The sequence below is a fragment of the Notothenia rossii genome (genome assembly GCF_949606895.1).
Source record: "Notothenia rossii genome assembly, chromosome: 12".
Taxonomy (NCBI): domain Eukaryota; kingdom Metazoa; phylum Chordata; class Actinopteri; order Perciformes; family Nototheniidae; genus Notothenia; species Notothenia rossii.
Window position 1 is genome coordinate 3,289,409 of NC_136911.1, and position 26,481 is coordinate 3,315,889.

Here is a 26,481-nt window from a genome sequence, read left to right on the forward strand (position 1 = left end):
TGATCAATTGGTGTGGATATCAAAGTATTGTAAATCTCAAATGGCCCACATTCAACTTAAGAATGGAAATAAAAGAGCCATGTGCTTTTAATTCAAGCACATAGACATAAAAATAGACGTTGGCATGAGGATGGTTCAGTCTGTGAATGAGGCAAATTTAAACATATAATATGTTTAGACGTATAATATCTGAAATGCAGCAATCTAACAGCACCAAAAAGTACATTTATAAAATGTAATTACACACTATTATAGTGAATTATCTTAGTTGCAAGTTTAGAATGAAGGAATAACATAGGTACAGCCTTTAAAGCAACACAGGGCTCCACGTTGGACCAAATGCTAAGCAGGGGGAAAGTCTGACATTGATTCAAGTTCAAATTTGCCGGCCCCTCAGTTTTACTCTCTTCTCTTCTGTCTCTGTTTTTTTAAAGGAGAAAGGGAGAAGAGAGGTGCTGAGGAGTGCTGAGGCTCAAAACAACTCACTCCTGTTTAACCTGGACCAGGACTACTGAACACACACACACACACACACACACACACACACACACACACACACACACACACACACACACACACACACACACACACACACACACACACACACACACACACACGTTTAGATGTGTCTCATTGACAGCCTGAACCATCGTCTCAGCAGAATATACTGTTAGAAAGCACATGGCCCTTTATTGCCACTCTGAAGTTGAATGTGGGTCATTTGAGATGTACAAGACTTTTGTATATCCCTATCAACCTAATACCGGTAAAATAGGTGGTGGTATATGTTATCCTACATACAAAGAATCAAATATTGCAATTTTTTAGAGTTTTAAAAAGTCTGGGAAAGATGGATTTATTTGTATCATAATGACATAAATCACTTAGTCTGACTCTCTTGTGAAACCCTGAGTGAAGCCCTCATATATCTGGTTATTGGTACAGACTGCTGGAGATATAAAGGGGTGAGAAAGGTTATGAAAGACTTGTACTTATATTAAGCTGGATAATCATGATCAGCATCATGCAAGGCAAGGCAAGTTTATTTATATAGCAACTTTCAACACAAGGCAATTCAAACTGTTTTTTAAATGAACTTTAATAAGAGTTTGCCACTAAATTGAATGTATCAGCCTGATTGCTATTTTTGCACTGTATATTGTGAATCACATTGAAATAAAATGTTTATACACAATGTTTGCGTCTTACTATACTTCTTACACATTGTTCGAAAACTCTCCCTGGTCCCCGGCTTGAGCTTCAACCTCAGGATCCATGTATCTGTGATCCTCTCCAGAATGGAAGTAGTCATCACATACAGAGCATCAACTAGTTCCTGAACAGTGTCCTTCACATGCTGATATCCAAGAGAGGGAGTTCCACAGTCACTAGATGGAGGAATAGAAAGCAGTATTCAATGTTTACTTCAGATTAGCTCCACGTCAGAAATGAGCATGCTTGTCATATGTCTCTCTCCATAGAGGCTGAATCATCATGTTAATCACATAGCTATCATATGCCTCAAACAGTCCTGATGCTCTTCTAGGTAATCACACATCCTGTCATGTTCACAGCTACAGTTGGGATACCTTTGTTAGCATGTGACTCTCATGTTGGAAGAGGACATTCAGTATTTTCACAACATACATTCAGTGTATTGTGCATATGACAAATACTGACGGGAAACAGTCAGAGCATTATTCTAACCCTCCCAATAACCCCAGACCCGGGAAGCGGAGCGCAGAGAGAACTTCGCCCGGCTGGTGCTGCTGGACGGACAGGAGCTGCTGCCGAACCCCGAGCCCGTGGACTGCAGGATCTGCTATGTGGACCTGAAGAGAGGGGAGGGGGTCCTGCTGAGGGAGTGTCTGCACTGCTTCTGCAGGTACTCAGAGAACATGTGTTATAACAGGTGGAAAGGCAGAGGTGGGAAGTAGTGGAGTACAAATACTTTGTTACTGTACTTAAGTCCATTTTTAGGTATCATACTTTAGTCCACTACTTATTTTTCTGACCACTTTTTACTTTGACTTCTTACATGTTGAACTCAAATACCTGTACTTTCTACTTCTTACATGTTGAACACAAATACCTGTACTTTCTACTTCTCACATGTTGAACACAAATACCTGTACTTTCTACTTCTTACATGTTGAACACAAATACCTGAACTTTCTACTTCTTACATGTTGAACTCAAATACCTGTACTTTCTACTTCTTACATGTTGAACTCAAATACCTGTACTTTCTACTTCTTACATGTTGAACCCAAATACCTGTACTTTCTACTTCTCTCATTTTCCAAACAGGCTGGTTCCTTTAGTCTGAATGTGTGTTTGGTGGCGTGATCATTATTATTTAGAGTCATTGCGTGCCTATTGATTTGAACACGATCCGTGTATCCATCATTTCCTGGTCTTCTCTAAAGAAGAGGGACCAATGGAAACGTTGTCATGTTGCCGTTGTTCAGCATGGAAACATTCATTAGCTAACAATGACATTATTGTTCTATTAATATAAAGGGAGGTCAGGTACTCTTTAAAACAGCTGCTAGTTATGGGTACTTTTTACTGAAGTACATTTCAAAGTTCTTTACTTTCACTTGAGTCAAGAAGTTTAGTCAGTACTTCTACTTTCACCAGAGTATTTTTAAACACGAGTATCTGTACTTCTACTTGAGTAAAGGATGTGTGTACTTTTGCCATCTCTGTGGAAAGGCAGTGAGATGTAAAGATGTTTAGAAATGAAAGGGAGTGGCGCTTCCTCCGCCTCATGTGTTTCCTGTCTGTTCGATGTGTGTCTCCAGAGAGTGCCTGCGTTCAGTCATCATGCTGAGTGAGGAGCCGGAGGTGGCGTGTCCCTACAGAGACGACACGTACTCCTGTACCTGCTCCCTGCAGGAGAGGGAGATCAGAGCCGTGAGTCACAACAACACACACTTTTTTACCTTCCACATATTTACAACTGGCCTTTTTTCCTGAAGTAGCTAAAAGAATGCTTCCTTTTGTGTAAAGAGAACAGAACGGTGTTGAGTTAGTCCATCAGGAAAAGTAGCAGTGACATCAAGAATCTAGGTGTCAATTAGTCACTATAAGAAGAATTCACACCTTGATGCTGCTGCAGTTTTGATTGATACACTATATTTGAGCATGCTTCAAACATGGCTACAGATTGTTTTCCATTAACTATAGGAGTTATGCCTGTTTTGTGTTGATTCCCAGTCAAGTTTTGCATATTTAAAGTACTTTGTGCTGGAGCTACTGCTCTGCTTTCTGCCCAGACTTTGACCTCTCCTCATGAGACTTCAGCGGCTTCAGCTTATATGAAGCAACAGTTTCTCAACCTCCCCAGCTTCTAGATGTAAAAACATGAACTATAATCTAAACAGAAAAGCTGAAGGAATGTAACAGTTTAAATGCCTTTGTGCGCAGAACAAGATGTGTGGACGAACAATGTGTATCAACAGAATCCTGAAATCCAGAATCCTGTTAGCAGTATTATTAGAATTAAATCAAATCAAAATGTATTATAGCCCCAAATCACAAGAAATGCCTCAAAGGGCTGAACAAAGCAAACAAAAACTAAATACAAACATCATAGCAAAACAATTATTAAAAAATGATACATCAACATAAGTATTGCCGTGTGATAAAAGCATGTGACTGAAGGGATGGTGATGTGGAACGGAAACTAGGTGGTGGAAATTAGTGCTAACTCGTCCTTCATAACTTACATCCCTTCCTCGTCCTCAGTTGGTGCCGGCAGAGGAGTACGAGCGCTGGCTGCAGAGAGGTCTGTCTGTGGCGGAGTCTCGGTGCGAGGGCAGCTATCACTGCGCCACCCCCGACTGTGCAGGCTGGTGTGTGTACGAGGACACGGTCAACGTCTTCCACTGCCCCGTCTGCACCAAGCACAACTGCCTCATCTGCAAGGTAGGACATATCAACAGTATATACACACACCAATGATACAGCATTGGATCATTTGCTGGGGCAATGTTTAAGATTACTGCATTCAAAGTAGAAACACAGCTAGACTTTGTTCCATATATATTGATGAGTTTGATACTCACGTTATTTCCAACCATTTTCGAACCCAGAGCAATCCGTAAATGCAATCAAGGTGAGATTGCGTTTTATTTTTGTTAGTTGTGATGGTGTCATGTCTTGATTGGGAGACCCCTAGTGGTAGACAATTATATATTCTGTGTTGGTGATAATAGAAATAGTAGAAAGATTTTACTGTGCTCTAACAAATTAGTCTAATTGATAACAGCAAGCCCTTTGAAAGAACTTATTGAGACTCACATGTTTCTAATTGATCCCCTCAGGCGTACTGCTGTTAGGAGACAGAAATGTTTCTATTTGTATGCATTAAACTTCCACTGAGGTTATATTTAGCTCCTTGTTTCTATGTCCCGTCTCTCCTCAGTCTATCCACGAGGGAATGAACTGTAAGCAATACCAGGATGACCTCGCAGCGCGCGCTATAAATGACTCTGCAGCCAGGAGGACGACACAGCTACTGAAGGCAAGCTGCATTCACTTGTGTTTATGTGTGGACTGTGAAGTGAAAGGAAAACCTCCTCTGAGCTTTCTATTTGACTGGTTTTAAGGAATGCACTGGTGCAATAACCAATCTGGGATAAAATCACGTTTCATGCGTATCAGCAGAGGTGGGAAGTAGAGGAGTACAAATACTTTGTTACTGTACTTAAGTAAATGTTTCTGTTATCAGTACTTTACTCCACTACTTACTTTTCTGACGACTTTTACTTTCTACTTCTTACATTTTGAACACAAATACCTGTACTTTCTACTTCTTACATGTTGAACTCAAATACCTGTACTTTCTACTTCTTACATGTTGAACACAAATACCTGTACTTTCTACTTCTTACATGTTGAACCCAAATACCTGTACTTTCTACTTCTTACATGTTGAACACAAATACCTGTACTTTCTACTTCTTACATGTTGAACACAAATACCTGTACTTTCTACTTCTCACATGTTGAACACAAATACCTGTACTTTCTACTTCTTACATGTTGAACACAAATACCTGTACTTTCTACTTCTCACATGTTGAACCCAAATACCTGTACTTTCTACTTCTTACATGTTGAACACAAATACCTGTACTTTCTACTTCTTACATGTTGAACACAAATACCTGTACTTTCTACTTCTTACATGTTGAACCCAAATACCTGTACTTTCTACTTCTTACATGTTGAACACAAATACCTGTACTTTCTACTTCTTACATGTTGAACACAAATACCTGTACTTTCTACTTCTTACATGTTGAACCCAAATACCTGTACTTTCTACTTCTTACATGTTGAACCCAAATACCTGTACTTTCTACTTCTTACATGTTGAACACAAATACCTGTACTTTCTACTTCTTACATGTTGAACCCAAATACCTGTACTTTCTACTTCTTACATGTTGAACCCAAATACCTGTACTTTCTACTTCTCACATGTTGAACACAAATACCTGTACTTTCTACTTCTTACATGTTGAACTCAAATACCTGTACTTTCTACTTCTTACATGTTGAACACAAATACCTGTACTTTCTACTTCTTACATGTTGAACACAAATACCTGTACTTTCTACTTCTTACATGTTGAACACAAATACCTGTACTTTCTACTTCTCACATGTTGAACCCAAATACCTGTACTTTCTACTTCTCTCATTTTCCAAACAGGCTGGTTCCTTTAGTCTGAATGTGTGTTTGGTGGCGTGATCATTATTATTTAGAGTCATTGCGTGCCTATTGATTTGAACACGATCCGTGTATCCGTCATTTCCTGGTCTTCTCTAAAGAAGAGGGACCAATGGAAACGTTGTCATGTTGCCGTTGGTCACCATGGAAACATTCATTAGCTAACAATGACATTATTGTTCTATTAATATAAAGGGAGGTAAGGTACTCTTTAAAACAGCTGCTAGTTATGGGTACTTTTTACTGAAGTACATTTCAAAGTTCTTTACTTTCACTTGAGTAAAGAAGTTTAGTCAGTACTTCTACTTTTACCAGAGTATTTTTAAACACGAGTATCTGTACTTCTACTTGAGTAAAGGATGTGTGTACTTTAGCCATCTCTGCATATCAGAAACTGTCACTCACACTTATCTGTCTCAAACAGACCCTGGTGCAGTCAGGCGAGGCCATGCACTGTCCTCAGTGTGGTATCATCGTGCAGAAGAGGGATGGATGTGATTGGCTGCGCTGCACCGTCTGTCACTCTGAGATCTGCTGGGTGACCAGAGGGCCTCGCTGGGGGCCGGGGGTAAGAAACCCTTCCTTTCCTCATTGCATCTCTCTTTTGTTATAAGATACGATACGATAATACTTTATTGGTCAGATCAAGTCTTACATTTGATTTGCATCACAGCAGCTCCATGTGTAACATCAACAGACAAATATCAAGACACAATACATGAAAAACAAACAACAGACATTTAACATAACAGCACAATCACTGAGAAAAAACATTTTCAATTACCCTTTGTGTAGAAACCCAATCTCCTACACCCTGGAATAATGATCCAAATAGAAATCTGCCAAAACTTGGTGGTTGAAAAAGGTTTTATTTGAAAGGTAGTCACCTCTTATTCTGATCTGTTTCTTAAAGGGTCCTGGAGACACCAGCGGGGGATGTCGCTGCAACGTCGACAATCAGAAATGTCATCCTAAATGTCAGAACTGCCACTGAGAAACCTGAGAGGGCAGATTATAAAGTGTACTGAGATATACACCTTTAAATAAAGTATTCTCTAAAATAGGGAAAAGAGGATTAAGCTTAAAGGAAAAGTGTATTCAAGCAGGTTCCTCGTATTATAACTGGACACCATTTCTAACCACTAGATTAACTTACTTTTTTAATTAAACCTTTTAAGTTATACGTTGATATATATATTTTTAAAAGATCACTTCTGACTTTTAAATGTTTGCACTGCAAGTGAAGCAATACAGGTGTGTCCTTTTCTGTTTTGGAAGCAGCTACAATGCATTACATTAAAGGGACGGTTTGGAGTTATGAAGTGGCGTTGAATGTTGGTGCTTCTCCATATTCACTTTAGTAGAGAAAAAGACTGATATTGATTTTATATGTTTTTGTTTCAGCCGTTCATTACTTAGCTTCCTGTTTGTACTCCTGTCTGTTACCCAAGCTGCATGCTGTCAGTAATACACTGACTGTGGATAAGCACCTCATAAGACCCACATAAAAACATCCAAACATTTAAACTAAACTGAAACTAAACTGTGGCCTTATTTGTGTGCACAAAAGCTGTTGCAGGGTGTTTCTGACGACGTGTTCTGACTAAATCTGTCTTGTGTCCTTGACGTGCAATTTTCTCCATAGAGGTATTCAAACAAAGTTAATAGAGTTATATATTGTTACATTTTTCGTGTCTGACTGCATGTGTCCTTTGTCACCAAAGAAGTTTGAAATGTGTTTGATTGTTAATGTTTGAGTGGAAGCAGGCTGTTTTGGTGCTGAGGTACTGAGTGTTAGATTCGGATATTATTAATAAATAGAAGTTAATAGTCCGATTTATTGCAATACTTGAAAACATTTCTGAAAAGGCAGATTTATTCCTTTTGTCGGGCAGCTTAATAGATCGGCTGCATGTTAGCAAACACACTTACAGCTTTATTAAACGTTTAAAAGCTTTGTACCCATGGTAGTATTTTGAATATGTTCTATTTCAACTATGCATGTTATTCTGATTGAATCCTTCCCCTCCACTACACTACTGCCCCTCACTGACAAGCCATGAGAAGTCTCCACTGTTACCTGTGTTCAAACATCAGCTGTGTCGCTGGTGTTCACTTGTGCCTTAATTATCAATAAATACACTTCCAAACTCACACATGTCTTTGCTCTTTATTCAATCAAATAATAATACCTTTAATGAAACTAATAGTTAAAGGATTGTTTTATCTTAAAGGTGGGGTAGGTAATTCACTTCAGAAACACTTTTTGTTATATTCCATGGAATGCTCTTAACATCCCGATGGCAATGAATGCATTAAATGCTTTGACAATAAATACATTACAACATTTTATCTGTGGAAGTCGTAGTACTGTAAAAAGCACGACCAATCATCTGAGCCGGCTAAAGTAACTGGATGGCCTACCTGCCTGTCAGCCTTCCATCTGTGCACCAACTTATCTCGTGCCCTCATTGGACATGTGCACGTTCGTGTGTGTTGGAGGAGGGGCTCTGTAAGGAAGTGGCAGATTTTTAACGTTTGTGTATTTTTTCAAATTCTAGCGCACTCGAGCTGCCTTTAAGAACTAACCCTAACCAAATATGTATACTACCTGTTTAAATATATGTTGAAAACATTAAAGTCACAGTTAAAAATAGAATGGTATTTATTAACAATTAGACATACTCACAGTGTGTCAAAATGCAAATGCTAATTGGATTATTACATACATATTTCTACTAAAACATACATCATTTTGAAAATGTACTATTGTGGAATAATATGTTCCCCTATGTTTCTAAATAATTTGACAATTGGGTTTTGTCAGTTTTCCTGCAGTAATCAACAGAACATATTTTTGTTTGCTCTTTTCTAAGTTTTTGAGAGCATGGTTTAGTTTTATTTTAAATAATATATTCCTTTTTTTGATGTTTAGTCTTTGTCCCCTTAAACTAAGTTCTGGTTTTATTCAGGAAGACCATTCATTAGTATTAATTTAAGTATATGACACATTTTAATCCATGTTCCCTTTTCCTAATTGTTTACCTCTAATTTGCTCCAACTTACCGCAAACCTTGGGGCAAATTCTAAACGTGTGTTTATTAAAAAGCAGCCGGTTGTATTTTGAAGTGTATATTGGTAATCCCACACATGTCTTTTGTCTTTCAGGAGTGTTTTGAAGTTTGCCAGGACAAAACCAACGTTTTTATCTCATACATAAGTTGACCTATCATGCTATATTTGAATAATATAGTGTAGGGCCATACCTATATAAAACATGTCTGTGAAGTTTTTTTTTCAAAATAAGAAACAGATCATGCATTTTAGCCATGCCTCATTTCGCTCTATTTGCTATATTCCAACCCTGTCTTCACAAGGGCTGATTCTGTGGCAAATGAGCTGCATTTGAGCACGCCCCCTGCAAAGGAGGGGGGCGAGGCACGAGCGTCATGTTACCATGCTGTTACCATGCTGTTACCATGCCACGCAACCTCTCATTCCACTGATAGGTGGAGAGTTGCCCATATAGGCGGAGCACCCCGTTTCTGACGTCAGAACAATTTAAAATCTCTATCAGTCTGTATCCGATCCGTTGCAGCCCCGTTTTTAGAGATACAGTGGGTGGTCATTGAAAATGTGTTCTGATATGTTCTTCACAGAAAATGAGCCAAGGCCATTGAGTGTGAGTTTGAAAAAAATAATTTATCATATCATTTTTCTTTGGCTAAATGATGCCACAGACCCGAACACCATAGGGTTAAGAAAAAGGAGGAGACCAACCATAAGTTTCACTTTACTGGAAACTAGACAATCGTTTCTGAGAAGCAAAACCGAAAGTCCCTGCACTATAAAAGGAGATGCCTGGAACAGGTTTGGCATCGCCAGAGAAATGCAAAACCCGACTCAAGACAGATATAGGCTACATGACAAAAATATTGCATATAGCTTAGTACAGTATAACAATTTGGTGTAAAAGAAGAGGCATCGTTTCTACCATGGTTAATCAACAAAGGTAGGTAAACCTTTCTTTGTCAATTATTGTTTCAATTATCTCTTTAAGATCCCTAAATAGTTTTCATTTTGGGCTTTCCCTGGCCTTATACAGATTGAGTCGATTGGTACGTGCCATCTATGTTATCAAAAATCACAGAACAAAAGGTGTGATGCCGTGCTTTGTTCTGTAGAAGTCTGAAGGAAGGGGCAGATATTTTTCGGTTGTGCACTTTCAAAATCTAGCTTACCTAGCTGGTTCCTCCATTCTTACCTACCTTTAATGTTCATAAACTATAGAGTTCAGATTATTTATCACCATTGATGAACCAAAAAGAAAATGATATCGTTTCCAAACCGTACTTTGCCGTACAAATCATTGAAATGTCTGGGAGTGTTCGCGTTACGCTTTGCGCTCCCGCGAGGTGCAAGCAATGCATGTCTCGGCGGGAATAACACCTGTTGTCCAGGCCGGCTGACGGCGTGCAATGAATGATATGTTGTTCCTTTAATTTAACATTATCATTTAGGTTGCATCCTAAGAAGCAATGGCGCTATACAAACGTGTGGTTTTAACTTACAAGTAAAGATATATTCGCTAATATTTAACTTAAGGTTTATCATTCTTTCTGCCTTCACGTGATACAGGGATTCATGACCGTGAGGGTGTGGGCCGCATATGCTGTAAGAATCACCCACAATGAGTCATTTGCAAAATGGTTTACTGATTGTCCTATTATGTTCAGTGGCGGTTCTAGCTAATATGGTGCCCTGGGCGGTGCACCTCCCATAACCCCCCCCCCCCCCCCCCCCAATATGTACAATCAAAAATAACTACACAAATTAAATAACAGTATCACAAAATAAACATGAATATAAAAAACTTTAATAAATAAAAAGACATAAGTTATAGAAAATACTAAATTGCACAAATCTTTCAACACACAAACCGAACAGAACACACATTAAATAACTTATTTACAGAATTAGGCATCTCTAAGTTCAACTCGCAAACTGCCGTCTAGTCTGACCTTCCTTGACTTCTTTGATGCAAAGTCCTCAATCAAAAATTACAAAGGACTTGTCAGTCTCACCTTTGAGGTGTTTGCTAAATGAAGTTGACTAAATCAATAACGGTTATAGTGGTAGTTTATAACGTTTTTATTGCAGGGCTACACATTATCGTTCTGAAGTAAGACGGTTGGAAATTATTCCAATGGTAGTTGCTGAACTGACGATGAAACACAGGCAGCTAACAGGCAGCAATGGAGTTAAGGTTACCGGCATAATTTAATGAAATGCTTAATATAGCCCAACTAAATACATGAGATGTTACAGGTGCATAGAGAAGCGAAGTCCCTCCCTTTCCGGTGGAACTCATAGGACCTTATTTCGGAAAAATTATGTATTGAAGTCAATGGCGAGAGAAAACGTATCTTTCGATCCCGTTTGAATTGTGCCATGAATTACACATACTGATGTTTGTCAATCTTAAAAAATCATTTCCATGTCGAAAAAGTCTCAGTTTGTCGTAAAACTGTTGAAATATAAGACTGAAAAATACGCAACTAAAGACTACAAATCCCAGAGTAATTGATGTCATCAGGCTTGGAATTTCGTCATTTTAGGGTCAAGCCCATTTGGCCTTGGGTGTGACACATTTTGTTAGGGCACAAAGGCCATTGAGGGAAAAAGGATTTGGAAAAAAAATAACTTTTTGAATATCAATAATGTCAAACATTATATCATCATACAGGCCTATGCCTCCTTAGTATTACCGTATATAAAATGAAATACTCTACTTTGAATAATTAGTGTTTGGTATGTTTTCCATCTACTACTTCTCCCATTCACAAATCTGAAATCCAATATGTAACAAATATATTCCATTTCAGAGCAGAAGAAACAGCCTTCAAGGGTCAAACTCTGCACATAAATCATTCAGCAGTGCACAGTGATTGTTGCTCAAACATTCAACTGTATGAACAAGCAATACTTTGAAATGCAAAAGTGTGTGTGTGTGTGTGTGTGTGTGTGTGTGTGTGTGTGTGTGTGTGTGTGTGTGTGTGTGTGTGTGTGTGTGTGTGTGTGTGTGTGTGTGTGTGTGTGTGTGTGTGTGTGTGTGTGTGTGTGTGTGTGTGCGTGCGTGCGTGCGTGCGTGCGTGCGTGCGTGCGTGCGTGCGTGCGTGCGAGAGTCTCTTTGCGTGATGCGTTTTTCGCAGTAGCCAATCAGCGGTGAGGAACTCAGCCTGCCGTCAGTGACGTTGAATCAGAAAACCAAAACATCAGCCGTTAGCTGTGAGCACACAGAGCTCACAGCTCCTCATATCTGTTCAGAAACTGGAAAAAAAGTTAAACAAAACACAGACTGTCTGTGTCATGGCGAATACAGTCGCTGGTTTATTTATGTCTGTAGGGCGTTGTGGTGAGTGTGGACGGAGCAGATACAACGTTAGTTTAGCATGATCGATCTGATCTCCATTCAGAAAACAAAGATTTTTTTCAAAGCATTAATTCATGGTTTATACTAACCGTTAGTTGTGACTTCGGCATCATTTAAAAATGTTTATTAGAATTAAATCACAGTAAAATATGTTCATTTTGTTGTAGTTGGTTTCTACCAAAGTGTTTACATGGATATAAGCCCCGCCCCCTCTCCAGCGCATCCTGTTTGAATGACAGGAGTACACACAGCTGACAGCCGCAGTGAAGCTTCAGCGATTAGAACAATGCGAATATTCGCATCGTCCGGTGTAAACGCAGAATAATGCAGTTCACAGACCAGACCACTGTTTTGACGCCTTTAAAGTGGACCTATCATGCTATATTTGAATAATATAGTGTAGGACCATACCTATATAAGGCATATTTATACTTTTTATTTTTCAAAATACCAAACAGATCATGCATTTTAGCCATTCCTCATTTCGCAAAATTGGACACTGTCTTTGCATCATGGGCTGATTCTGTGAGAACAGCACCATCTACAGGCCTGGCATATGTACTACAGCGTCTCCAGCGCTTTCCAATGGTAATGTCCGTGGCTGTCTCCTCCTGATTGGTGGAGTTGGCCCAATAGCCGTAGCGCCACTTCTGTGACGTCATAGAAGTGTTCAAATCGGGATCAGTCTGTATCAGATCCGTTGCAGCCCCTTTTTAAGAGATTTGGGTATGGAGGAAAATAGAGAGTATTGTGTTTTCTGACACTTGGTGAGTTCCCTGGAACACCGGGGACACATGTTCATGTAGAAAAGACGTACAAAAGTGCATTTTGCATGATAGGTCTCCTTTAAAGCAACTTCAAGATTTTAACAGTGTGAGGGGCACAAAGACCAGGACGTACAATTATTTTCGAGGCCTCTCGGCCAGACCGAGGGGCAACGACGGCCATGGCCGTCGTGAAATTCCTACCCTTGATGTCATAATAATAATACATACATACATAATTTTTTTCCTCCACTAAATATAAGAGATAGCTAAGATAAGATAACTTTAAACAAGATGCCTGTGTGCTTAGTGCCAGGTTGTTATCATACCAGTAATGGGTCTTGCTCGTTCTTTCGCTTCCCGTCTGATGAAAGGACCAGGAGTGGCTGGATCAAGTTAGCTACCTAGCTTGTAGCAAGCACGTTAGTTAGCATTACAGCCTTAGCCTTGTAATTCTTATTAGCCTTAACATGAAGTAACATTAAGTAACCCAAAATGTTAAACAGTAAGAGTAGTAGTCATATTTCGTGAACCCTTTGAAGAGTACTGTCACATCGGTGAGATCATTCTATAATACAACGTTTAAGCCCGGATGCCCTGGGGCCCTCATGGGGCAGATATGCTAACGCTACATCTGCACTAATAGTTATGGGCCTCCGTCACTTAACTACGGACCAATCCCAAACCACTCCCTCGACCCTAGCCCTCCGTGATGGAGTGAACTCCGTCTGTAGCCTCACTCGCAGCTCAACGAGGCTCCCTCCTGTCAGATGGAGGGAGTAAATACAGCGGCAAGCTTTGGGACGGCCTCCCCTCTCTCCGGCAGAAACAGGAAATGCCGTAACTGTATGTAACAACGGTTTCAAATCAGCATCTCTTAGACAAAAAATGTAAATTAATAACTCAAATAAAACTCCAAACATATTTCATTGTGTTACTTTTTTGTAAAGCTCTTTTAGTTTTAAACCTGATGTTTATAAGCTTCTTAGTTTTTGCAACAGTCTGTAAATATACACAACTTTATAATAAAATGCACACATTTACCTTTTTCTAGACTAAACACAGGTATGATCCTAAGTTAAAAACATATGAGGTTATCATGAGGTTGTTAACATCGCAGTTTATCAGTGGATGTTTTCTGGAACTACTTTTTAACAGCTTGTTTCCTGACGGACACACACAGCGTGACTCCGGTCAGGTAGAGACCGGTCTCAAGTCAGCACCGCTGCAGATTCGCTGCGCCCCCTTCTACCAACACCAACAACAATATCGTATATGAAATGACGTGCATATTGGCGCAAAAAAAATGTTTACACCCCAATTTTTCTTTTCATTGCGCTTCTGCCGCCCCCGTCAAAATTGGTCAGGTGGCACAGGTACTTAAACCAATAGCACTACACCGCGGCATGGCACGAATTGTTGTGGGCTGGGCTGGGTCAGAGTCCAGCCCGTTCCTAACTCATCATGTTTAATCTTTCCTTCATGGCTCATATAGTCTGCTGATTGTTTTTTTTCTCTGTGATTTTTGTGTTACATAGTTGTTGGAGTAGATGGTGTTAAAGGATTATTTTCAATGTTTTCAGTGAGAAGCTGTTTAAATAATCTGGAGAGTGTGGGATGGCTGAGAGTGTTTCTGCAATGGATAGCTCCGATGAGGAGGTAAACAATGAAATAATTACTGTAAAACATTACAGTACAAATAGATGTTGTCATATACGCTATTGTGAATAAGGTATGATTCATTAACTCATTACTATTTCAATTACCAAGGAATATTATGATGTATCAGATTCCTTCCTTGACCCGTGCTGTGAGGAAGGAAAGAACACTCCAGCAGCACCAGAGTCGGACCGTAAGTGTCAATAACTGATATATTGTAATAAACATATACGCAGCGATATGTAAAGATATGTAACTTTCTTCTCTTATGACAGATGTTCCTCCACCAGCTGAAGTAACAGTTCTTAATTCTGACCAGGAGACAGTTTCTCTTGGCTTTCCACCCACTGAAAACTCTGCTGGGTTTAGACTACAGTTAGATTACTCCTGTGAAACACAAAGAGGCTGTTTGACTGTTGATGACTCCAGCCCTGTGAAGGTTGTTGGACTGATACCTGGCACTGAGTATACCTTCAGCATCACAAGGATTGCAGACAATGGAAATCAAAGCAAAGCAACCTCGCTATCTGTCTTCACAGGTAAATCTGAAAAACAAATCCATAAAAATCTAATATGTATTAAAGTGTTTTTCGATCACTTCCTGAACAAATCTATGGTGACCCTGAAGTGCAAGTCAAAACAACATTTCACAAAACACTACAACATTTCACAAAACACTTCAACATTTCACAAAACACTACAGCATTTCACAAAACACTTCAACATTTCAAATTTTACGGAAAGGGTATTCCTTTAGGGAGAACACTTATTGTTTGTGATTGGACAGAGCCAGCCAGAGAAGCACTGTTGTGATTGGTTGTTTTTGCTGCCAATCAAGAAATGACGCTTCGTGATTGGTCAGCACCCGACAGTGCAACATGTCCCAAAACATCAGCTGTTAGCACTTAGAGCTCACAGCTCCTCATATCCGTTCAGAAACTAGACAAAAGTTAAACAAGTACAAACTATAGACTGTCTGTGTCATGGAGAATACAGTTGCTGCTTTATTTATGTCTGTAGGACGTTGTTGTGAGTTTGGACGGAGCAGCTACAGGTCGATTCGATCTCCATTCAGAAAACACACATTTTTAAAGGTTTTTCGCCTGACGTCTTGTCTGCACAAGTGAAATGCTGTGGTGTTTTCTGAAATGCTTTAGCGTTTTTTGTACCCTTATGGGTACTGCAATTTGTGAAGTGTGCTACACCCCTGATCGTTTCACCATGGAGGAAAGCAGCAGAAAGTCGACTGGATTTAAAGAGGGCGGGGCCTAGAAGTTATCCTTCTGCGCTGCGTTGCGTGCATGGCGTGCATGGTGTGCATGGCTTCCTTCTGCAGGGGGAGACGCGCTCTGCCGGCGGTCTCGTTCAGGATCGGAAAATACAATTTAAATGTTTTGCACACTTATTCCTAGTGTGCCACTGGTTACGGTACCGTGTGCCAATGGTGGCACGCGTGCCTAGGGTTGCGACCCCTGCTGTAGCTTTGAGTGAAATGCTGTAATGTTTTCTGAAATGCTGTAATGTTTTTCTGAACTGCTCAGTGGCGTTTTTATATATACAAAAGTGGTGGGGCACAACAAATTTAGATGTCTATATATGAGCTTCTGCAGTGACATGCAGTGAGGTTCATGGCTGGTGAGGCACTGACTCTTCAGGTTTACAAATATAATATTTTGACCTAAATCAAAATATAATATTTTCAAAACCTTTTTTGTCTGATGCTTTGATTAATTTTAAACAGACAGTTCAACAAAAGGATACTCAAAAAATGTAATGTTATCATTTAAATGTTGAATTGTTCTCAAGATCCCATTTTCAATAAAATTGCGGTCTTACCTTGACTTGAAGATGAAGTCCATTTGCCTATCCTTCCGGACAAAAATCTCTATTACTTTTTTGTAAAAGTCCTCCTTATCTTCTTGTAGTTTCAAAAGTCATAAAAATCTAATCGATAGATTTATGATTAGAAAATTATAAAAGTAGGGTAGACATGTGGATATTTACCGGCTGAACAAAACGTGCATTTATCTAACAGGTACGTTTCCCACAGATCTTATTTTGAGCTATTTTCTAAAATCCTATGGAGAAATCTCATTGCTATTTGTGGAGGGAACCCATGCGCAGCTTACTTCCTGGTTTTGGGACGCCTCTCTCTTCCTCTTCACACACACCACACTTTTCGCGGCACACGTACTTACAGCCAATCAGCTCTGAATTATGTGAGATGACGTATGGTGGGGATGGCAGCTCAGTGCCCCTATGGTCATTATTTGTTTGCCACACACATTAAATAGGACAATACTCTGAGCATGCATTGCGCAGTGTCGTTTTTACAGTCACCGTTCACTTAGACAGTGAGAGGGAGGGGCATGATCGGGTTTTGTCCCACATGGCTCTAAACAGCTCAATAGGTACACACTGTAGACACTAATTAGAAGAACACAGACTAAAACAGAAATGTACAGAAGAATCAGATGATTAAAAATTATTTTAAAATATATTTTATATATATATTTTTTTTGCATTTTGTTTTAATCATTATTTGTAATACTTTCTGCTGACACTAGGTGGGGCTGTGCCTAATGACCAGTCGCCACTGGAAATGCTGTAGTGTTTTGTGAAATGCTGTGGTGTTTTATGAAATGTCATTGTGTTTTCTGAAATGCTGAAGTGTTTTGTGAAATGCTGTAGTGTTTTGTGAAATGCTGTAGTGTTTTGTGAAATGCTGTGGTGTTTTATGAAATGTCAGTGTTTTGTGAAATGCTGAAGTGTTTTGTGAAATGCTGAATTGTTTTCTGAAATGTTGTTTTGACTTGCACTTCAGGGCCACCGTACGAATCTAGGAAATGTCTGTTAAAAGTTAGTTTCAGACAAATAAGGGTCATTACACCTATTTTACTTGCACTTTAAAAAGCAGCCAAACATTGACAGAATACGAATTTTCAGTTTCAGTGAAACCTTTACATGTTCCCATAGAGCCCAGCCCTCCTGTGCAGATTACAGTCGACCAGATCAGCAGCGAGTCACTGTCTCTGCATTGGGACACCCCTGCTGGTGAAGTGGAGAGTTACATTGTGACTTGTTGCAGTGAGGGATACATTGTGAAAGAGACAACTGACACAAACAAGATGACATTCAACAACCTGAAGCCAGGGGAGTGTTACTCTCTTCTGGTTTCTACAAAACTTCGGAATGGAAGTTTAAGCAAGCCAACTGTAACATCTGCAAACACAAGTAAGTCAAATAAAATCATTATTGCATGGTTGATAAAGACAATGTCAAAGATGTTGACCCAAAGATGAAGATTGGAATTGAGTAGATGGCTTTAAGTGAACATGCTTCTGGGTTGAGACTTTTCAGAGTTTGAGTGTGCCAAGAAAAATGCAGATTACATTGTGGTGGACTTTTTCATTACCTTAAGAGAAACCGATAAATGATTCATAAACAAGTTTGTATTTTTTTATATTTAATAAAGTAATAAAGAAAGTCAGATACAATTGAAATCGATCTCAAATGCAGGAACTGAGCAACTTCATCCTCAGAGGATAAAGAAGTTCTGCACCCCCAATACAGCTTACATTCCCACTAGAAGAAAGAAAAACAGTCAATTTATCCTATACCCATGAATTATGTTAGACATTATCTTACATTCCCACCATTAAACCATAAAACCCCCCAGTCTTAACCATTTGTAAATACACCTTTTACCCCACCTTTTGCCCTCCCAGAATATCAAACCTAAACAAATGTCTGTTAAACACATAAGACTCAAAATACAATTGAACAGAGTAATCGGTGTATAAGACATAATATATGCCTTCGCAGCAGCCTCCCCCTCACTTTGGAACTCCCTCCCCAGCCACGTCAGATCTGCAAACACTCACGTCTTTCAAAAAAGCGCTCAAAACTCCCCCTTTCACTCTTGCCTTCAACTCTGTCACGGAGGTGATGTCTGGGCCCATAGATCTCCGCCTCCGTTACGGGTTGTATAGCTTTATTGTGGTTCATTGTGTTCACCTGGTGCCCTGTGTTGTCTCCTCCCCCCTCACCTGTGTCTTGTTGATTGATTAGTGTGTGTATTTAGGCTCTGGGGTTTTTCTGTTTGGGAGAGGTGTGTGAGATCCTTGTGGCTGGTGACTGTGCTCACGGGTACAGCAAGATTGAGGCTGTGTCCTGTCGTGCTGAAGTTTAATAAATGCTCACACCGGGTTATATTTTTGGACGTTCTGCCTCTGCCTCCTTGCTTGTCGGGCCACTCAATTGTCAGCTTCACAAACTCCTAATCCACTAAACCCTCGCCCCTATTCCACCTAGCTTAGCACTTTTTTTGTTGTTATTTTTCTTCTTTACTTGCTTGTAAAGCACTTTGTGCATCAGGAAAAGCGCTATATAAATAACATGTATGATTTTATATTTTTATATTTTATATAAATGATTATGCCATCACTGCAGAATTGTTCTTGATTGATTCCTTGAGGAAGAAGGAAACCTGTTTTCTGTAGTTCCTTCATCAAAATACAAAGTTTAAACCAATTTGCAATCAGAATCAGAAATCCTTAGTCCCACAGCGGGGACATTGAAAGTGTTGCAGCTTAAGTTGAATAGCAGGTAAAAGTAACAAAGTAAAGCACACATTAGTAATACAATTAAAATAAAGACAAGTAAGTAGACAACCATAGCTACAAAATTAGTAACAGCAATTTGAGTAAACTGAGTCACATAGATGGTATTGTAGTATTGGGACCTTAAAAGAATATAAGTTGGGACATTTTATAAAAATAAGTATTTTCTACATTAAAGTGATTATAGCGCTGTACACATTTGTGTTTATATTTGCACATTGCAGGTTTATTGCACAGGATTGCAAGAGTCTCTATTGTGTGGGGGTCTACCAGGGGCCCTGGTGGTTATACAGTCATTCAACATAAAATCATTCTGAATAGTGTCTTTGTTTATTAGTTGGTGAAAGCTAGAGTTCATACTGACCATGGGATACTGGCCCTCAAGATGGCACAATGTATCCAGCACCAATTATTGGCCAGTTGTCGATGAGTGTCCTCCTTGAGTCTTTTCAGATAATTTCCAGACCCCGAGGTCAAAGCTGTTTTCTGGTGCTCAAAAATATCTCTATCCACCTCTTTCAAGTCATTTTACAATGCCATACATTTCATTGCATGCTGCACATTAGATTATTATGTGTCTTCTATTCACAAAAAACCAACATTTGGGAACAACTTAAAAACTAATGCAAACAGAAGATTTCATTCTACTATTGTCAAATGTTTTGTATCAATGCATTAGGCAAGCAGTTTACTGATTGACTGCCCAAAACTGTCATCATTTTTGCAAGATTTATTTTTCTGAACTGTGTTAAATCAAATTCTGTCAAATGTTAGAAATCTAAATCCTAAACATTGGATTGAGGATGAGAAAAATAATGGGTTTAATATTCATGTTTTCTTTTTTAAACAGAGACACACCTAGAGAGCCTACTGGAGGATCTGGGGTTGGATCACCTCTATGAAAATAAGCTATCCATAAGCTCAGTTCTAAGCATTGACGAAAAGACCATTACCGATGAACCTGCTAAGTGTAATTCAGATCTTCCACGGTATTTTCTGAAGAAACTAATGATGGTTAATGTGACAGCTAGAAATTTGAAATGTACATCTGCATGCAAGTCAAACTCTGGTGATCACTTAGATCTTTATGATCTAGACCAAAGTACACATTTAGGTGACACACTCAATCCCCTTGACATAATCACTGCTCTCTTCCTGTGCTCTGATGGTTTTGTACAGCAGGAAATGGCCCTCAAAATGTCCATGTGTCAGTTTTCCGTGCCTCTGTTGCTTCCCAACTGTGACACAAAGCAGAGCACACTCATGCTTTGGGCCATGAGAGACATTGTTAAAAAGTACAGACCTCAGTCACTCTTACAATCCAAGGGATTTATTGAAGAAAGAATAGTTGTCTCTGAACTTCCAATGATATCTTTTGTAAGACTGGGTGAGTGCTCCTTGTCCAAGTCAGAGATCCTCAATAAGCTTCTGAGCAATTCTCAGCAGAACCATGACACATTTGTTCACTCCAACATGGAGGGTGGCGACAGTCCAAGGAGGATATCCAATGGATTGGTTGAAATGACTTGGTACCTTCCTTGTGGGAACAAAAACATGGATGTCTTCAGCCAGCCAGTTGCTGTAGCTAACCTCCGTGGGGACATTGCTTCATTTGAAACACAATTTTCTTTCTTGTGTCAAACATCTGCAGCTGTGTTTGTGTTCTTTGATGCTTTGGACTCTGAGTGTGAGCTGCTAACCAACCAAAACCACAAGGCACAGATCTTCTTGGTGGGTAACCGTCAAAGCAACGTTTTCAGTTTAGATGCTGTAATAAAGGTAGCAACCAAGTTGAACTTGACTAACGGCAACATCCTGTTGAAAGCTAAGCACATGAATGATGCAGACTTTGTCAAAGATTTGCGGGAAAAAGTCAGCAATGTATTTGAAACCTCAAAGGTGAAGATGGGAATTGAACAAATGTCTGAAATTGCCCATGAACTGGGAATATGTGTTGATGAAGACTCTCCAGAGTGCCAGACTGCCAAGAAAAATGCAGATTCCATCACTGCAGAAATTCAAGACATTCTTCAATACAAAGAATCTGAGCTTCCCTTGCAAGGACAAATATGGAAGGACCTTACTCGCTTAGAGAAGGAAGAATTCCGGCTTCGGAAAGTTGGGTCTGAAAAAATAGAAGAGTATAAAAGTAATCTTCTGGTACAGAAAACACAACTTCGGGAAAAACAGAACTCTTATGACATGTCGAAGGCAATAGCATGTTTCATCAATGCAATATCAAGCCCAGGGATAGAGAGGTGCTATTTCCTGAAATGGATGCGAATGAACCTCGATAACGTGTCTCGGGAAAAACTCTTTGACCTCAGGGAGCAGTACAAAGAGAAATGCAAAAACTCTGAGAACAAAGAGGAGATAAAGGACATTGACCTACAACTTTCCAACAGCTCATTAGGGACTGAACACTTCTTCCGTGAGATGGGGCAGATCTATGAAGCTTCCCTTTCCCTTCCTGAAACAGACCCAGCACGTCAACAACTACAGCATCTCCCCAAGCTATGTGCAGAATTAATGCTTGATGGATTTCCACTTGAGCTTGTAGATGGAGAAGCATCCAACATACCTATCGGATGGGTGAGTGACGTTCTCTCTCAGCTCAATGACTTGGTGTCTCCTACGAACAAGATCCTGGTAGTCACAGTTCTTGGAGTTCAGAGCACAGGAAAGTCCACTCTCCTCAACACCATGTTTGGAGTGCAGTTTGCAGTCAGCAGTGGTCGATGCACTCGAGGTGCCTTTATGTTGCTGATTAAAATCAATGAAAATGTCAGAAAAGACCTCAACTGTGACTTCATGGTGATCATCGACACTGAGGGCTTAAAGTCACCAGAGCTGGCACAACTGGACAATAGCCACGAGCACGACAATGAGCTTGCAACACTTGTTGTGGGGCTGAGTGATATCACCATCATCAATATTGCAATGGAGAATTCCACAGAAATGAAGGACATCCTACAGATAGTTGTACACGCTTTCCTCAGGATGAAAGAGGTGGGCAAAAAGCCCAAATGTCAGTTTGTTCACCAGAATGTGTCCGATGTTTCAGCCCATGACAAGAACCTGCGAGACAGGAAACTGCTCCTGGAACAGTTAAACGAGATGACCCAGGCAGCAGCCAAAATGGAAAAGAAAAAAGAGAATACGAGCTTCACTGATGTGATGGAGTACAGTCCAGACACTGGAAACTGTTACATTCCTGGACTCTGGAATGGAAACCCACCAATGGCACCAGTCAATGCAGGCTACAGCGAGGCTGTCTATGAGCTCAAGAAGAACATAATCACCATTTTGGGAAGTTGTGGATCGTCAGCTAATAATATCTTGGAGTTTACAGAGTGGATGAAGAGCCTGTGGACTGCAGTAAAACACGAGAACTTCATCTTCAGCTTCAGAAACAGTCTCGTGGCTGATGCATACATGAGGCTGTGCAAAGAATTCAACAAATGGGAATGGGACTTCAAAAAAGAAATGTACACATGGGTTACCCAAGCTGAAACAAGACTCTCCAACTTCGGTACACCTGCTGATAAATCTAATGTATCTGACATAAGAGAACTTCTCATGCTATTGAAAAACGAAGCTTTGACAGAGCTGTCTAAATGGGAAACAAAGCTTCTTGGAAATCTGGAACAGTATTTCAAGAGAACAGAGGGTCATGTCTATCTTGTTGAAGGATACAGACAGGATTTTGCAAACAGCGCAAACAGCCTTCGAGGAGAAATGGAAAGGTCTGTGTTTAATCAGCTCACAGCAGCAGCCGACGTCAGACAGGGGATGACAGAAATGGATAGAATCAAGGAGAACCACACAAAGGAGTTGGAGAACCGAGTAAGTGCTTTGATTGAAGAATGTTGGGAGAAAAAAGTCAAGATGTCAGAGGAAGAGCTGGATGAAGAATTTGACAAAATGTGGACTAAAACAGTGAATGAACTATCCTTTTCAAAAATGAAGGTGGAGGACATTTTCACCAGTGTGTCTCACCACCTGAGAACAAATCTATCAACCAAGGGAAGTCACGCAAATGATTTGATAAATCGAAAAATCCTGGAAGAGTGTGGACTGGGGCCTTTTAAATATAAAGCTGAAGGATTCATCAAAAAATGTAAAGAGGCAGTACAACTTTTGTTAAACATTTCAAGTCACACACAGGCTGTTCAACAAATGGCTGACAGCATCATAACAATTTGCTCTCAGTTTGTGACTGATACAATGCAAAGACAAAGTAATTACCATGATACCTACATCGCAGAGATTTTAAACATGATTGATGAGAGGCTGCAAAACAATCAGGAATCAGACATCACTTTTGAAGTCTCTCTGAAACAGCACATCTGTGCAAATGCAGCCAGAATGTTTCAGAAAATGCACAAAGATTTCATCCATGAGAATGATCCCTACAGATGTTTGAACAAAAACAAAGAAAAGTTTCTTGCTGATTTTAAAGACGTGTTCCATAATGTAGACCAGTGCCAGAAGAAGGCAGAAGAATTCACACACCGCTGCTTGAAGCCTGCAGTCGAAGACTTCATAAACCGCTCCCTGGGTCCTGATATCATTGGTGAAATGCTTACAAGTGAGCAGTTCAGCACAAGAATGTCCTTCCAGTATTCAGTCTTACTGGATATGAACTCAAAGGATAACTTTAAAAAGTACCAGAGCTTTATCTGCTCATATGAGATTTGTGTAAAGAAATGGATACTCAACAAAATAGTGGAACGCTTCTCAAATGGGTCTACGATGTTTGAGGAACAACATCTCCAGTCATGTATCAACAGCATACATAATGCTATCCAGAAAGCTAAAAAAGAAAAGAGTGGCAACGTAAAGTCATTTGTTGAAGTTGTCTGTCAGGAGCTTGGTGACAAACTGGTCATTTCCCGGGGTGCTCTTGGTGCATTCATGATCCTGAACAATGCAGACCAGGAACAGTTTGCTCACTGGCTCTTTAAGTCTGTCAAAGACATGGCACACGCTCTTAGAGAGAAGTTTAAAAGAACAGATCTCCGAACTAAACTAAAGAACCTTCATGTGAATCCTCAGAACGAGCTTTTCAACAAACTGATCGGATGTGGTCAACAGTGTCCGTTCTGCGAAACGCCTTGTGAGGCAGGAGGAACAGCCCACACTGAGCACTTCGCTTCACTACATCGTCCACAGGCTCTGGGTCTGTTCAGGTGTGTTACCTCAGGCAAACTTGTCACTGATATATGCTCATCCTCTGTTATCTCTGAAGATTCATTTGAGTGTATGGCTACAAACTGGGTATCTCACCCTTTCAAGCGTTACAAAGAGATTTATCCGGGCTGGAAAATCCCACCAGATGCAAGCCTCCAGGCATCAGACTACTGGAAATATGTACTGGTTAAGTACAACAAACAGCTGGCTGAAGCATTTGGTGCAAAGCCTGCTGATATTCCTGCAACATGGAAAGAAATCACACCTGAGCAAGCAGAGGCAAGCCTCAAAGAGTCATTTCATATCAAATGAAAAACTACAAGCTTTGTGCTCACAGAGGTGTAGTCCTCCTCATTACAGTCATCGTCCTCTCATGGTTATTTAGATTTCACTTGTTTTATATGATATGGAGGAGAAGCACACAAAGTAACGTACTGTTTATATGATTTATTGTACCACAGCTTACTACAAAGAACATAAGAAAGTTACTGCATTAGTACTCACCTGAGATAACATTAATCATGTTTAATCAAAAAAAAAAATGTCTTTGTTTAATGTTGATGAGGACATTCTAAATGTTTAGTCTATGCAGATGTTGGAAGCATACTCAATGTTTCAGTTTGATTAAATCAGACTTTGAATCCTTTTTGGTACGGATACATTTTATTATAGTGTCAATTAATAACATTTGATTTGATTGACAGTTTTTATATCTTTGATAAAAATCTGATGCAAACATGTTAGCTTTTATATTTTTCTGTGGTTTTGTAAAAAAAAGATTTTCCATTTCAATGTTTTAAAATATAATTCAGACTTCATGTCAGCAGGAAGAATAGAACATGTCTTCATTTTTTCACATTATTTCAAATAAGTATCTGCTTCTTATTATTTACGTTTTTATTGACACATTTATAATGTTTGTCTATTCATTTCTGAGCTGAATCAAAAGCCACAAACCTAGATGTTTAAATCAGTGAATGAATCATTGTGTTTTAGTGGTGGTACAGTCAACATGTAAACATGACAGAAAGTCTGTTGTAATCAAGTTCAGTTTGATATGTGACCGTTTCCCAGAGAGTTAGATTATATTCCTATTTTGTTTCTGTAAAAAAATAAAAACATCAGTTAAAAATATTTACAAATTCAATGTTTTAAAATATCATTCAATCTAAATGTCAACATGTAGATTACACATGCATTTCTTTTCTTACCTTTTTGAGTGCTAAATGTGATCTTACCAAAAACGTGAATTCTTTGTTTTTGTTCCAATTAAGAATTTAGTTAAAAAATATTTACATTTGAATGTTCATGTTATACTATTATTATTATTATTATGTCAGTTTTCCTTTTGGGCTGCATCAAATGCCACGTGTTTTAGTTTAAATCAGTTAAAATGTCATTTTGTTCATATTCAGCATGTCAACATGATACAAAACGTTTGAATCAAGTTAAGGATGATATGTGATTGCTTTCCAGAAAGTTACATCTATTAGATTTTGTCATTATTCTGTTTTTCATTTTCAATGTTTTAAAGATATTTCAGTCTAAATGTCAACGTGTAATTTATCCTTCAGGTAGTTTTTCTTACCTAATCGAGTATGATATGTAACTTTCTTTGCTACAAATCTGTAACGACTTTTATTTCAACTACCTGATATCACATATTTACATTTATTAATCACTTAAAAGATTATTAATATAAAAGTGCTATTGTCAACAAGTAAACATGACTTGAAACTATTTCAATAAAGAGACCAAATCTGAGACTGGCTATGAATGTCTTTAATGTTTCCCTGTGTGTGTGTGTGTGTGTGTGTGTGTGTGTGTGTGTGTGTGTGTGTGTGTGTGTGTGTGTGTGTGTGTGTGTGTGTGTGTGTGTGTGTGTGTGTGTGTGTGTGTGTGTGTGTGTGTGTGTGTGTGTGTGTGTGTGTGTGTGTGTGTGTGTGTGTGTGTGTGTGTGTGTGTGTGTGTGTGTGTGTGTGTGTGTGTGTGTGTGTGTGTGTGTGTGTGTGTGTGTGTGTGTGTGTGTGTGTCACTGTCTTTACCGTGGGCAATATGAAGTCA

At 39.4% G+C, this 26,481-nt stretch overlaps 1 protein-coding gene across 1 annotated transcript; it reads left to right on the forward strand.

Moving 5' to 3' along the window:
* Positions 1 to 9,434: 9,434 nt before the first annotated feature.
* LOC307025930 (interferon-induced very large GTPase 1-like) lies at positions 9,435 to 26,181 on the forward strand. The gene is made up of 6 exons (XM_079660930.1): positions 9,435 to 9,758; positions 14,527 to 14,602; positions 14,714 to 14,795; positions 14,878 to 15,141; positions 17,579 to 17,836; positions 20,075 to 26,181. Exons 2-6 carry the CDS (start codon positions 14,561 to 14,563, stop codon positions 24,727 to 24,729), a joined length of 5,301 nt encoding a protein of 1,766 aa, XP_079517056.1. The 5' UTR covers positions 9,435 to 9,758; positions 14,527 to 14,560; the 3' UTR covers positions 24,730 to 26,181.
* Positions 26,182 to 26,481: the final 300 nt, after the last annotated feature.